The following is a 13,619-nucleotide window of genomic DNA, read 5'->3' as shown; positions in this document are numbered from 1 at the left end:
TAAATTTATGTATTGTTAAACTTTTGATTTCTTTCCATTTCTCACTAATGTAAGCAACTCTGAAATAAACATGTACAGAAAGATTTATCCATTTTCTTAAGATAGATTTCTAGAAGTGAAATTACTGGGTCAATGTCTATGACTGTTTAAGAATTTACTTTTTAAAGAAAATCATCTTTGGATTGTTAAAGGATTAATGACACATCAACTTGAACACATCTTTGATGACTGTGTAGCTACTCATATTCAAATAATCCCTGGAAGCATTGCTATTAATTGACTGAATCTTAATCTTTCATTTCAGACACTAGGATGCATCTCTTCCTTCTGTCGCCTATTCCTTGGGATAGAAATCAGGAGATCTGACTGAGCCCTTATACAAGCCTTGTCAGACAAGTACCTATGTCCATCTTGTTTAGGACTACCTGTTTAACCCACTGCACTTAACATCCATATTTTCCTTCTTTTCTCTTACAGATGGAATGGGGCGAGTCCTTGCTCAAGATGTATATGCAAAAGACAACCTACCCCCGTTCCCAGCATCAGTAAAAGATGGCTATGCTGTCCGAGGTAAATATTTTGGTTTTCTTGAGTATCAACATACTCACATTGTAATTTGTTTTTTTTTTCAGATTTTTGGCTAAGCCCAGGTACCTAATGACTATTACATCTATTTTCCCCTTGGCTGTCGAAATAATTTTATTCACAGATAACAATGTTAACCTACACCTATATATTTTCCAGCACAATCTTGATTAAAACTTTTCAGTGACAGTACTATAGTTACTTGAAAATTCTTACTTACAAATAAATATGTAGAGGTTGATAAAGACACTGTATCATGATTTATTCTTTCGGCCTCTACACATACCAGATGGCAGACAGTCTTGGTCTGGAAGTCCAAATGTTTTCTAGTTGAAAACATCTGTATGGTCCAAGAAAGAAGAGCAAACTCCCAACACAGGGATAAAGTAGGGAATTTTTTTTCTCCTGCTTTAAACTGAAACATCAATAAGGGCTTCATAGAAAGCAAGCATGAGGGAAACCTCTAATTCCCTAGAAGATTCCATATTTCAAGGCTCTGAAGCCCCAGATGGTACCAGCAGCTCATGCCTTTAGAGTTGCCTGGGATTGCATGAAGCTCAAAAGCAAATACTAAATAGCATTTGCCTGCCTAAAGTCCAATCTACGAAAGAACCCAAAATGAAAATGCAACTGAATTGCTTAGAAACTATTATTGGTTATTAACTCAAGGCTGGTATCATTGAAGAAATGTCTAAAAACATTTCCCAGTTTATCAGAGCTGTTAAGAAGGCCAATTCCTTTTTGATGGTCATTTATGGAGTCCCTTACTTGATTTTTTGGTTTTGGATTTTTTTTTACTCTATCTAGCTATTAAAATAATTTCTTCTTTCTTGTAATTAAATACATTCATTGACCTCCTCCGTGTTCCATTGCCATATCTTAGCAGTATCTTTCTCTGTTGGAGACAGTAGAACAAGTGGTTAAGATTATGGACTTTGAGTGATAAAAAAGTGAGTGATAACAAAGTAAGAGTGATCTGGGTTCTAGCACCAGTTCCATCTATGTAAGTTTGAGCAAATCACTTAAACTTTTTGAGGCTTGGTTTCCTCATCTATAAAATGGTGATAATTATAACAGTATTTATCCCAACAGGTTATTGTGAGAATTAAGTGAGACTGTAGAAGGCCTTAAAGTATATGGCAAACACACACACACCAAAAAAGCACTCAATCGTTTTTTTAATGTATAATAATAGTACCTATTATTACTATTATTTTTTTTTATTTTTTTATTATAATTATCACATTTTCTTAAACCATCTCTGAAAAAAGGATAACATTTATCTAAACTGTTATTCTCATAAAATGGTGGAGAGATTAATTCCTACTAGTGTATTCTTTCTCAGGAAACTGTCTTAAATGCACCTCATTCAGCTCTATCTCACAAATTAGAGTATTTCTGAAAATATAAATAACAAATCCCCAATGCCTCCTATGTTTTCTCTTCCAAATTCATTTCTTCTATAGTGTTTATTATAATGAATATTATCCAGAAAGAAATTTATTTTAGTCTTCTGATAGCCTCACTGGCTCTTGTTTCTTATTCCCTCTAAAATGTAAATTCGGTTTGAACTTATAATTGGTAGCCATATTGGATTGCTGTGAAATGATGAATTCTTACTTCCAGAGTAGAACAAACAACTACAGCAGATGAAACACCAAAAGGACAAGAAAGTCTATTTTTTATATTCTCGGTAATGTAAAGTAAGAGAAAGTGAGAAAATAAATTATATTAGGCAGAATTATTCTGAAACAGAAAGTTGTTCTGTGATTTTTAGATGAGGTAGCAGCAGCTCAATAAAAAGAAACTATTGCTTTTAGCTTTTCTAGTTAGCCCATGTGAGCCAGGAAAGAGCCTTTCTGCAACTGTAGATTCTATCAAAGAAATTTATATATAAAATTACCATTTAGTATATCATTTATTTTGTTTTAGAGTGGTGGTGTTTTTAGTTATTTCACACACATACGCAAGCACACACACACACACACAAACCTTTAAAATGACATCTCACGGTATAAAATGTTCAACAGATAATCCACCATGCAGCTAATTCACATTATTTCTTTCCTGTGAAACATTGCTAGTTCTCTAAGATGTGGAATGTATAACAGAGACATAACAGATAACCATCATGGATATGGTTAAATTTCAAAGTAGGAATGACTGGTTAATTATGATCAACATAATTAAGGCAGCAGAAGTCATCAGTGAACAAAAAGGCATGGTCTTAGTCTTTTCTGTGTTATAATACCAACCCCAGGCAGTGTTTTGGTAAAGAATATCCTTGAGGCTATTGTTGTGGCTCTCTACCTCTCTACTTTGTATACCTTCTTCTCTCCACCCCTTCTTCCTTTACTCCCACTCCTTTCTCCCCACTCCCTTTATTCTCCTTGTTTTTCTTCTCCTCTGCCTTTGCCTTAGGCCTTCCAGTAATAACCAGTGGCACCTGTGAGCATTGCTAACCCTCTAGGTGTAAAGAGATTGCTAACTTGCTCTGGATCACTAAGCGTTAGCCAATATCCTTCAGAAACATGTGGGATAAAACTCCAAACCAGTTGGAGGATCACTTGCTTTAAGGTATGTGGGTTGAAAAATCAAGACAGTAACAAATAGCTAAAGAAATAGGAACAGCTTTTAAAAAATAAGAAAGAATAGAGTATAAAGAAGATAGGAATCAAGTGATGATGATGTAAACTAATAAACCTAAAACTACATTCAGAAGGGAATGAATTTGAATGATGAAAGAAGAGAAAAGAAAATGAAAGTAGCATTTACCAGATAGAAGCAATACAATAGTTTTATTCGTATTTTTGAGGAGTTATTTCTCCCTTCACACTGATTAAGTCAACCACCTTCTTGATGCATTCACACGCTCCTATAGAGATGTGGGTGCCCATTGTCTCACAATTGCTTCTTAGATGTTAATAAAGGTAAAAATATCTCAGAATACCAAATTCACTCTCTTGAAAATGTTCAATTTGAAAGACTTATCACTTCAGAATTAGTTTTGGGATTATTTAAGAAAAGGGAAAATTATAAACAAGCCAGTAATTATTTTGAGAACCATGTGCAACAAACAATTCTGGAAAATTATATTAAGAGAAATCCTTGCCATTTAGGTTAAGTAAATATTAAAGCTTTTTCTTTTATACATTCTGATTAAATACATGCTTATGGAAAATACAGAAAATCAAAAAGAACATTTTAACCCATCATCTCACTGTCTAGCTACTATTAACATTTTGTTGTACTTCCTTCCAGTGTATTAAAATGCATACTAAAATTTGGTATAACCTTTTTGATTTTGAGCTATTTCTTATTCTGTCACAAAAGTAATGTTTTAGAGTTTCTGTTTTGTCCATTTAAATCCTGTTTGGCCATAGCTGGTTTTCCAACTCATTTGACAGCCAGTGGCCTTCCACTGTAGGACACTTTGGATGAAAAAGAAAGCCTTATGATATAGGAGTATTACTCATGTGAGCAGAGAGATAATTTTGAATAATTAATTTAAGTTAATCCCCAAAAGCTTAAAATAATGTATTTAAGGAAATAATATATCTTTTCTCAATACTAACAATATATGGGCATTTTTCTCCTGGAAGAGGATGGTAAAGAATACAGAATGCCTTCTCATTCATCTGTTCTACTCCTTGCTCCCTGCTTTCCAGGCAGCAGATTTAAAATTCCAAACAACTCACCTGATTTAATCCCTCAGTATAACTGCAGCAAGTATTAATCCTGTTGTGCTAGTCTTGTCACCTACCCTTGCCACCACTCCAAACTCATGCTACAATGTTAATTTTAGTATACACATAAATATCAATACTATTACCCTGTTGCCTATCATCCAGTCTTAGACAGTTTGGTTCTATAATTAGAGATAAACAGAATATTAGTCCTTCTGCCTTATTCCTCTATTGAAGAATAGAGGTGCCTAGGACCTCTGAAAGTTATGCTATCTATGGCCTCTGTTTATTCAGTCCTAACATGGAAACGATGAGGCTTTTGTTATTGAAAATAAGTGAATAGCTATAAAGGATTTCAAGAGATTTAAAGAGAGCTCCCACATGGCTGGAAAATGAAAATGAGGGATAATTCTAGGGCAAATGGCTTGAGGATTTTCTATACATTGCCACAATGAATAGTTATCTAATGGCATCAATTTTATATCAAATGATATAATCAGAAATCTTCAAATAAAGACTAAAAGTGTTTTCTGGACATTAAAAAAGTGGAAGTGGGAGCAGTTTCAGGGTCTAGCATTAAGCATTATACAGTGCATTTGCTGTTAGGATTTGGTTTGTATTGCTTTTATCTCTTCCTTCAAATTAAATTCTACAGTTACAAAACAGAAAAGAAAACTTATTAATAGAAATGCCAGAATTAGTGGGGGGAAAGAGTCTAAGCCTTTACAGAAATCCTTGGAATCCATCCATCTTTTCTAATGGCGTACTGTGGCTTACTTAATTTCTTTCCAAGCTTTAGCTTCATCTGCCACTGTACCTCCACTTCTGCCCCCTCCCACCCAAGCTGGTAGAATTCATCTTGAAAATGGCAACTTTTCTTTTACCTGTCTCTTTAATAGATATTTTAAAATAAATATCGGTAAGTTAGGTAGATAGATCGTTACTTTTCTGTCTTTATAATAAATAGTTAACCTTGGTGTTGATGTAAAATCAGGACTTCTGTTGTAGTTCACTGATTTTTTATTTCTTAAGTTTTCTCTTAGTCTGAATTTGTCTGTATTCCGTTCAATCTTACAGTACTCTGCTCCTCAGAAGGGGTAGTCCATGAACCAGCTGCATAAGCATCAGCTTGTTAGAAACGTAGAACCTCAGGGCCTGTCCCAGACCTACTGAATCAGAATCTGTATTTTAAGATCTCCAGGTGATTTCTATGCACATTAAGGGTTGAGAAGCACTGTTATAAGGGAAATGGTAAAAATGACTCCTCCGTTGGTACCAGGGACTTTCTATAATGTTGGTTGACTAAGCCTTCCTTATCTAGCATGTTTCCCAGGTGGAAATTTTCAGAGCAAAGTGGAGAACATAGTTAAAGTGAGATATATTCTCTCCCCAGTCAGTGTACCTTCCTTGGCAACAAAGCATCTTGCTTCTTAGAATCATTTAAAGGCTCTTTCAGTTGTTGGCCTCCCTGAAACTCTATATCAACCTTGCCCCGGATTATCTCTAGCCACTCATTATATAATGACATTTGTTTGGAGCATTTGTGCAGAACACTGATATGAGCATTTTGAGTGTATGTATATTTGCATGTGTGGGGAACAGGAGACAAGAGGAAGACTGAAGAGCAGAGGGTTTCAAAAAAGAAATAAAGGAAGTGATCCCTACCTACCACACATTTATAAAATTATTTAAGAAAATTTACAAAGCACAATACTAATGTGTATAAGACAGTTTACAAACTTCCCACCTAAGTATTATGGAAGTGCCAAATTGATTTCTTTGTTTTATCAAATATTTACTGAGCATCAGTGATGAACTAGGCACTATGCTAGACATAATCTAAGTTATATAGAATTAAGCAGAGCAGTCTTTCTGAACATTCTAAAGATGGTGAATGTTGACTCGTATTTTGAAGAAAACAATATACATGAACCAGCAGAAAATGGAAGGCATTCAAAATACAGCATTTTGCAGTGGAAAATATTATTTATTTTTCATTCATGCATGCATCTTTCTACAAAGATTCTTAGGAGCCACACTCATTCGTTTCTTGAACTTTCGAATACTTCGTATATTGAACATTTATTGAATACCTATTATTCAGCAGGTACTAGGAATTTCCCTGAGACAAATAACCAAATGGTTACAAATACATTAGGAAGCCATAATTAGAGTTATTTTAGGAATACACTGTGGAAACAAAAGAAGAAGTAGGTGACTCTTGAGGGAAAGGAAGTCAGATATGACTTCCTAGAGAAGGTGACACTTGAGCTGAGTCTTAAAAGCTAAGAAGTCTTTAACCAGAAGGCAGGGAGAAGAAAAGGACACTCCAAGCAGTGAGAGTAGCATATGTTATGGAGCTGAAATATGAGTCATCTTGGTATTCTAAGGTACTCCTGAGAATAGCTAGACTATAGGATAGAGGGAGGACGTGAACCAGAGCCTTTACACATACTGTTTTCTTTAGGTGAATATCTATAGATGAAGCATTTTCATTTCCTCTCTGTCTCTTTCCCTCTCCCTCCATCTCTCCCTCTCTCCCCATCTCTCCCTCTTCCCCCCACCCCATCTCTCCTTCTCCTTTTCCCTCTCCCTCTCCCCCATCCCCACATATTTTTGCCTACTTAGCTCTTCCTCGTCCTTCATATTCAAATCATAAATGCTTTTATCAGGGTGTCTTTCCCTGACCCTCCAGTGTAGTTCAGGTACTTTCAGTGTATGCTCTCATAAAACCGTGTTCCTTTCCTTTAGAATGGTTTTCTTAATTTGTATTTATATACAAATTTATATGTTTGTTAATGTGACTATTTGATTAATATCTATCTCCCTCACATCGGTGGCTTTAAGAGTTTTGTTTTCACCACACCCATAGAAAGACACACATTAATACATTAGACATCACAAACCAATGATATACACATACATATATAACATATACAATGCATATAAATATATATGCATGCATATATATAAACAAAAATAAGTTTCTTGACACAATTTTCACCTTTACCATGTGTGATGAGATATATTTTATGTTCTTTTTCTTTACAAGATGATTTTACAGCCCACCTCTATTTGTGATCTAGAGTTTGAAAAACATTGCAACAGACTGACACTGCATTAGAATAGAAACAATATCTAGTTTTACTCTCTACTCTGTCCCAGCATCTAATATAACACTAAGAGCACAGAAGACCTCAGTAGAAATTTAGTGAATGAATGAAAGGAATAAAAAGCCTTAAAAGGTATTATTTTTAAAGTATGGCTATTCCCATTTTTATCAACAAGCAAACTGAAGGTTAGAGAAAGTTTTAGTAATTTGCTGAACGTCCTGAGGCTAATAGTAGGCAGAACCAGGATTCAGATTCAGCTTTTACTCTAAAACCATGCTAATTTTCCCTTGAGCAAGAAGTAAAAAGAGAAAACATCTAGGTTGCTTATGGGAGGTGGAAAGCTGGTAATATCTCTAGCAGAGAAATAATCAAAACTAAGTTTATTCAGTTTTGAGATGCAGTTAGTACAGAACTCTGAAAGATAATTGACTTTTTAATTTTCTACAGTAAGAACATTATGATTAACTTTAAAATACTGCAAAAATAAGTGTGGGGGCAGATGAAACAAAATTGGTAAAATGTTGATAATTGTTGAAGCAGTGATTTCTATGTCTGTTCTAAATTGTTTCATTAAAAAAAAAAGAGGAAAGAAAAAAGAACCCATGAAAGCAGCATAAGAATACCATTGCAGGAAAACTACAGTATTCTCTTTCTTACAAGTGAACACTGAAAATACAATAGCATTCCAAAAAAACACCAGAAAGCCAAGAATTTATTAACTGAGACAATGTCTAAAAAGCACAAGATACAACATCTAGTAAGTAGAAGGCACCCAATGTTAATTTTTGTTCCTCTTCACATCAGGTTAACCAAAGCCAGCTGTGCAAAATAGTGACTTATTATAAACGGTATTGTATATATAAGGCTTCAGAAAAAATACTACTTTGTAGTCACATAAAGAAACAATAATTTTTTAAAAAAATAAATGTAATCAGGCTACATGGATTCTCTTATATCTGGCTTTCTTTCTTTCTTTTTTAAATTTATTTATTTATTTATTTATTTTTGGCTGCTTTGGGTCTTTGTTGCTGTGCGCGGGCTTTTCTCTACTTGCAACGAGCGGGGGCTACTCTTCCTTGCGGTGCATAGGCTCCTCATTGCAGTGGCTTCTCTTGTTGCCGAGCACAGGCTCTAGGCGCACGGGCTTCAGTAGTTGTGCCTCACGGGCTCCAGAGCACAGACTCAGTAGTGATGGCACACTGGGCTTAGCCGCTCCACAGTATGTGGGCTCTTCCTGGACGAGGGCTCGAACCTGCATCCCCTACATTGGCAGGTGGATTCTTAACCATTGCGCCGCCAGGGAAGTCCAAGAAACAATAAATTTTATATATCCTCTCTAAAAGAGGGAAAATACTTTTTATTATTTATCAACATGACTGCAAATATGATTAAAATATTCATATAAATAGTGTTATCTTTGCTGTGTATGTGCCCCCAAACCCTTGCTGTATGCTGATTACAAGGAGATAATGGTCATGATCATGAAACTCATTAGGTATGCATTGCCTTGCCAATAGTATTGGTCTGAAATCCAATGTATGTATCCAATGTATGTGAAGAAAACCCTTTTGAATACATTTATCTCCAGGAATATTTTTTCATCCAGCCATTACTATACTGTATATAGAAAAAAATTGGATGAGAAGTTTTTTCCGTCTCAAGTCTGAAAGTGTTTCTTTCAATTTAAAAATAAACAGTCAATGGGAATTGTGATGCAGCACTGCCTGTGTATTTTGATTTAGAAACAGAATTTTGATCCATCACAAAAAAAAAATACTGTATTGGAAATTCAGGGACTGGGGTTTTAGTCCTAGCTCTACCACTAGCCAGAACTTGTTAAAGGTACTGAACCTTTTCTACCTGAGTTTCTTCATTCTGTAACTCATTTCCTTCAAGTGTCAAATGAAGAAAAGAATATATGTTCTTCCTACTTCACTTGCTACTTCATACATATGTCTCCATGAGTGTGTACACACATATAACGCATACATACCCATTTATTTAGGATGATAGGCTAAAAGAACTTCCTATTAAAAAGTGCAAGAGTGGAAATTATGGAACAACAAGAAAACTATCTCCAGAGACACCAAGAAAAGGCACAATCTGGACCACTTCTGTTGGTTCTTGTGAGTTGTGGATACCGAAGATCAAACTAGTAATAACAAAGCCCTTTTCTAAACTAGGAGATCAGAAAAGTATTCCACTTTCCTGAAGCCTTATCTGATCATTTGAGTCAAGTTTTAGAATTCCAACACTAGGTTCTTATTCTTTGCTATAGGTCCATTCTGATGATTGTTCTTGGTTCTGTTCATCTCACAGCTGCCGATGGCCCAGGAGATCGTTTCATCATTGGGGAATCCCAAGCTGGTGAACAGGTGAGATTCATAAGCCTGAAAGGCCCTAAAGATTTTAGTTTCATGGACTTTGGGCTTCTAATTCTAGACTTCTGCCATTGTTGTAATGGAAATCTTAGAGAAGGATTACACAGGTTATCAAAGAGATGAAAGGATGGTTCCCATGAGAAAGAACCAAATGAATTATTTCTTAACTGAAAGAATCTGCATCTATTAATATACAGCATGATGTTACTGGTATGTCTCAGACGACATGCCCCACAAGCATTTTCCAGCCCTGTGATTGGATGAATCTTTCTTCTGGTATAAACATTAATGTTTGAATAGAGCTAAAATTTCTAAGTGGTCTTTGCAGAGTTTTCCCCGACTCGTGTTACATACAGGGAAATTTAGAAGAAGCAGATTATTTAATCTTTCTAGCTAATCATTTTGATTAATTTTTCTCATCAGGGAGCTAACCAGAGAACAGGTATTTCTTAATAGAATCGAAGCACTAATGGGCCATGGTCGAAGTACAACAGAAGTCCTCTTAATTAATGCTTTGGATACCAGTAATTGGTCATTTAATTGGAAATAAGTTACAAGTGGGAAATTATCTTTTACTTTTAAAATAAATATAAATGTAAGTTAAATAAATGAACATTTATTTGTCAGTAATTTGATGGAGAGCTAGGCTTTTTTTTTTTCTTTTTTTTGCAGTACGCGGGCCTCTCACTGTTGTGGCCTCTCCCGTTGCGGAGCACAGGCTCCGGACGCGCAGGCTCAGCAGCCATGGCTCACGGGCCTAGTCACACTGCGACATGTGGGATCTTCCCGGACCGGGGCACGAACCCGCTCCTCTGCATTGGCAGGTGGCCTCTCAACCACTGCACCACCAGGGAAGCCCTAAGGCTTTTCTTTTAATAAGTATCTGCTATTTGAACTTCTCTTATACCCAAAAGGCATTATATGTGATTTCAAGTTTTAGTTTCTTTAAAGTAGAAAAAAATTTAAGGCCTTTGCAAAGTATCTAAGTATACAATCCTTCTAGATTTTTATTACACTTCTATAATTTTTTTTACAGTTGCTTCACCCATACCTAATTTGACATCAGTTCTTTTTAGCAGCCTTTTTTAAATGAGTTTTTCCAAAGGTTTAACTTAATTTTTATAGGAAAAAAATAACTCCTTTTACACTCATATATCATTGGTTTATGTAATATTTATTTAAATAACTTAATTCAGTAGCAACTATTGCCACAAACTGGTACAAACAAGTTTGGGAGCAAACTCGGTTGAATCTTAGGTGTACAAGAGAAGAGTCTAACAGTTTCAAACAAAGTGTCTGTAGGCATCATTACGTTCAATAGGAAATAGAGAACATATGTTAATCCAGTGAGTTTTGAAAGTTGGTTAAAAGAGCACCTTCCTTATTGACTAGAGGCAAAGGGAAGACCAACGCACTTTTCTGCTACCACCAAACACTCATAAGGATTATATAAAAATAAAGGACGGGGGCTTCCCTGGTGGCGCAGTGGTTGAGAGTCCGCCTGCCGATGCAGGGGACACGGGTTCGTGACCCGGTCCGGGAAGATCCCACATGCCACGAAGCGGCTGGGCCCGTGAGCCATGGCCGCTGAGCCTGCGCGTCCGGAGCCTGTGCTCTGCAACGGGAGAGGCCACAATAGTGAGAGGCCCGCGTACTGCAAAAAATAAATAAATAAATAAAATAAAGGAGGAAATAAATAAATAAATAGGGCAGTTTGAGCAAAAGCTATATCCCACACCTTAACATGTACTCCCATATGTGCTAAAAATAGAGAGGGGTTGAGGAAGTATATAGGAGAAGGATGGTGCCAATCGTGGTAACCCTAGCTGCCTCACCTCTACATCCAAGCATTGAGGAGTACTGTGTACAGGTCTCTGAAGCTAAGCCTGGCCCTGTAGTAATTAGGTCCTTGTCCATGCTGTGCACAGGCTGGTTTTGCTCTTCATGACTGTTTTCCTGACAAAAAGAACAACTAGACCTAGGTCGCTTTTTTATAAATAACTTTCATTATGACCTCATAACTTACTTGACCTCTTAGTATGTGTATCCATCAGCAATGGGCATACAAAGCATCCATTTTTTTAAACAAAGCCCCGAAATATCAATTATTCAAGGAGTACTTCTCTGATCTTCAACTGAGTCTATCCAATATTTATCAAACATACCTACTGTCTGTACCAAGAAGCACTGTGCTAGGTTCTAGGAATATAAAATAGATTAATACATGATTACTACTCTTAACAGTTTACATATAGTGGAGGAGACAGAGTATAAACAACTAAATATAATACAATATATTAAGTGTTAAACTAATGCTCTCAGTCATGTGCTATGGAGCACAATAGAGAGGTTGAGCATTTTGTCCTAGAAGGGCTAGGCAGATGACATTGGAGCTGGGCCTAAGAGAGTTTTACAAAAACAGAAACAGAAATGAAAAAGGAACATTCCAAGCAGAAAGAACAGTATAAGTCAAGACCCAGTGGTGTTTGAAAAATTGCATGGTATTAGGAAATTGCAAATAGTTTGTGGTAGTTACAGCCTAGAATACTTAGGCATAGGTAGCAGATTGTTAAGAGCCTTATGGACCCTTAAACTTTATTTACTAGTTAAGACTTCCAACTGATAACAAGGAGCACAAGAAGAGTTGTGAAATTAAAAAATTGCCAACTTCTTGTAAGTTCTCATAAAATTTTGATGGGAAAAAAGATCAAAACTATATAAGAAAACAGGGTTTTTCCTCAAGTTACCTGTGATGTACTTTATCTATAACTGATGTATCATATACATACACTCTTTACAGCAATCTCAGGGATCTTGCAAGAGCCAAATTGCTCACTTATTGAAAGTAAATACACTTGAGCACTAGGGGACCATTGCATACACTGAGACAGTTATTTACAACATGGTTTATTGGTGTACCAAAATACTTAAACTTAAATCACTTATAGTTTGGTCCTATTGGTTAGCATTGGACACTTTCAGTTTCAGTTGTGTAATTGTAAAGTGCTATCATTGGACAAAGTTCAAAAAATCCAACTCAATATCTCTATTAAGGAAAAATCAAGATTTTTATAGTTTTTACTTTATATAAAGTATATAAGGTACCTATATCAATAAAAATAAAAGAGTTGGTAGTCTTAACAATCTAAAGGAAGTACTTCATTTATTGCTAGAGTTTTTCCAGTTGATTCAATTCAATTCCAGTTTATATGTCTACTCTAAGTAGATATATAAATGTCTTTATATATCCAGTAATATCTTTTACATTAGATTTAATATAAGTGAGCTGGTGGGAATCCTTCACCTACCATTTAGAATTACTGGTTTTGGAGAGGAGCCAAATTTTTTATTTAGCAGCCACACAGAAACACTTCTTTAAAGTTGGTTTAAGCCAAGAAGCAGAGAAAATTACAGGTATAGCCACAGTAAAGCTTAAAGTAAATTTACATAATATGGTACATTGAATCAGACTAAATTGAGGGAGGGCTCCAGGCTAACACACATCAGCTTAAGAAGCAACTACCCTGAAACTCACTTTGGGAATCACTTTCTGCCTTAGCCAAAAAGGCACTTTCAGGGGAATAAAAGGGCTTCTTTAGACCTACATTAAATATTTTTATTGCACAGTCTCAGAAGATAGTTTTGACATTAGCACCTCTAGTAAAAAACACATATATCAAAACATTAATGCTTTTCATCAGAAATCACTGCACTGCAAAATGGTCATGTTTAGTGAATTAAGAGATGCACCAGATAATAAGTAGTATCTGGGGTTGAAAAAAAATTAATGCATTGAGGACTTGCCCAGTAGCGCAGTGCTTAAGAATCCACCTGCCAATGCAGGGGACATGGGT

At 35.8% G+C, this 13,619-nt stretch overlaps 1 protein-coding gene across 6 annotated transcripts in view; it reads left to right on the top strand.

Annotated features, from left to right (window-relative positions):
- GPHN (gephyrin) overlaps positions 1–13,619 on the top strand; it is a 627,058-nt gene that overhangs the window by 523,617 nt on the left and 89,822 nt on the right. For all 6 annotated transcript variants that reach the window (XM_082648862.1, XM_082648860.1, XM_082648864.1 and 3 more), the window contains 2 exons: positions 478–570; positions 9,704–9,759. In XM_082648862.1, coding sequence (XP_082504988.1) covers positions 478–570; positions 9,704–9,759 — 149 coding nt within the window. The remainder of the gene's footprint in view (positions 1–477; positions 571–9,703; positions 9,760–13,619) is intronic.

Source organism: Grampus griseus (assembly GCF_964374135.1).
Source record: "Grampus griseus genome assembly, chromosome: 2".
NCBI classification, from domain to species: Eukaryota; Metazoa; Chordata; class Mammalia; order Artiodactyla; family Delphinidae; genus Grampus; species Grampus griseus.
This window is presented reverse-complemented; position numbering and strand designations above follow the sequence as displayed.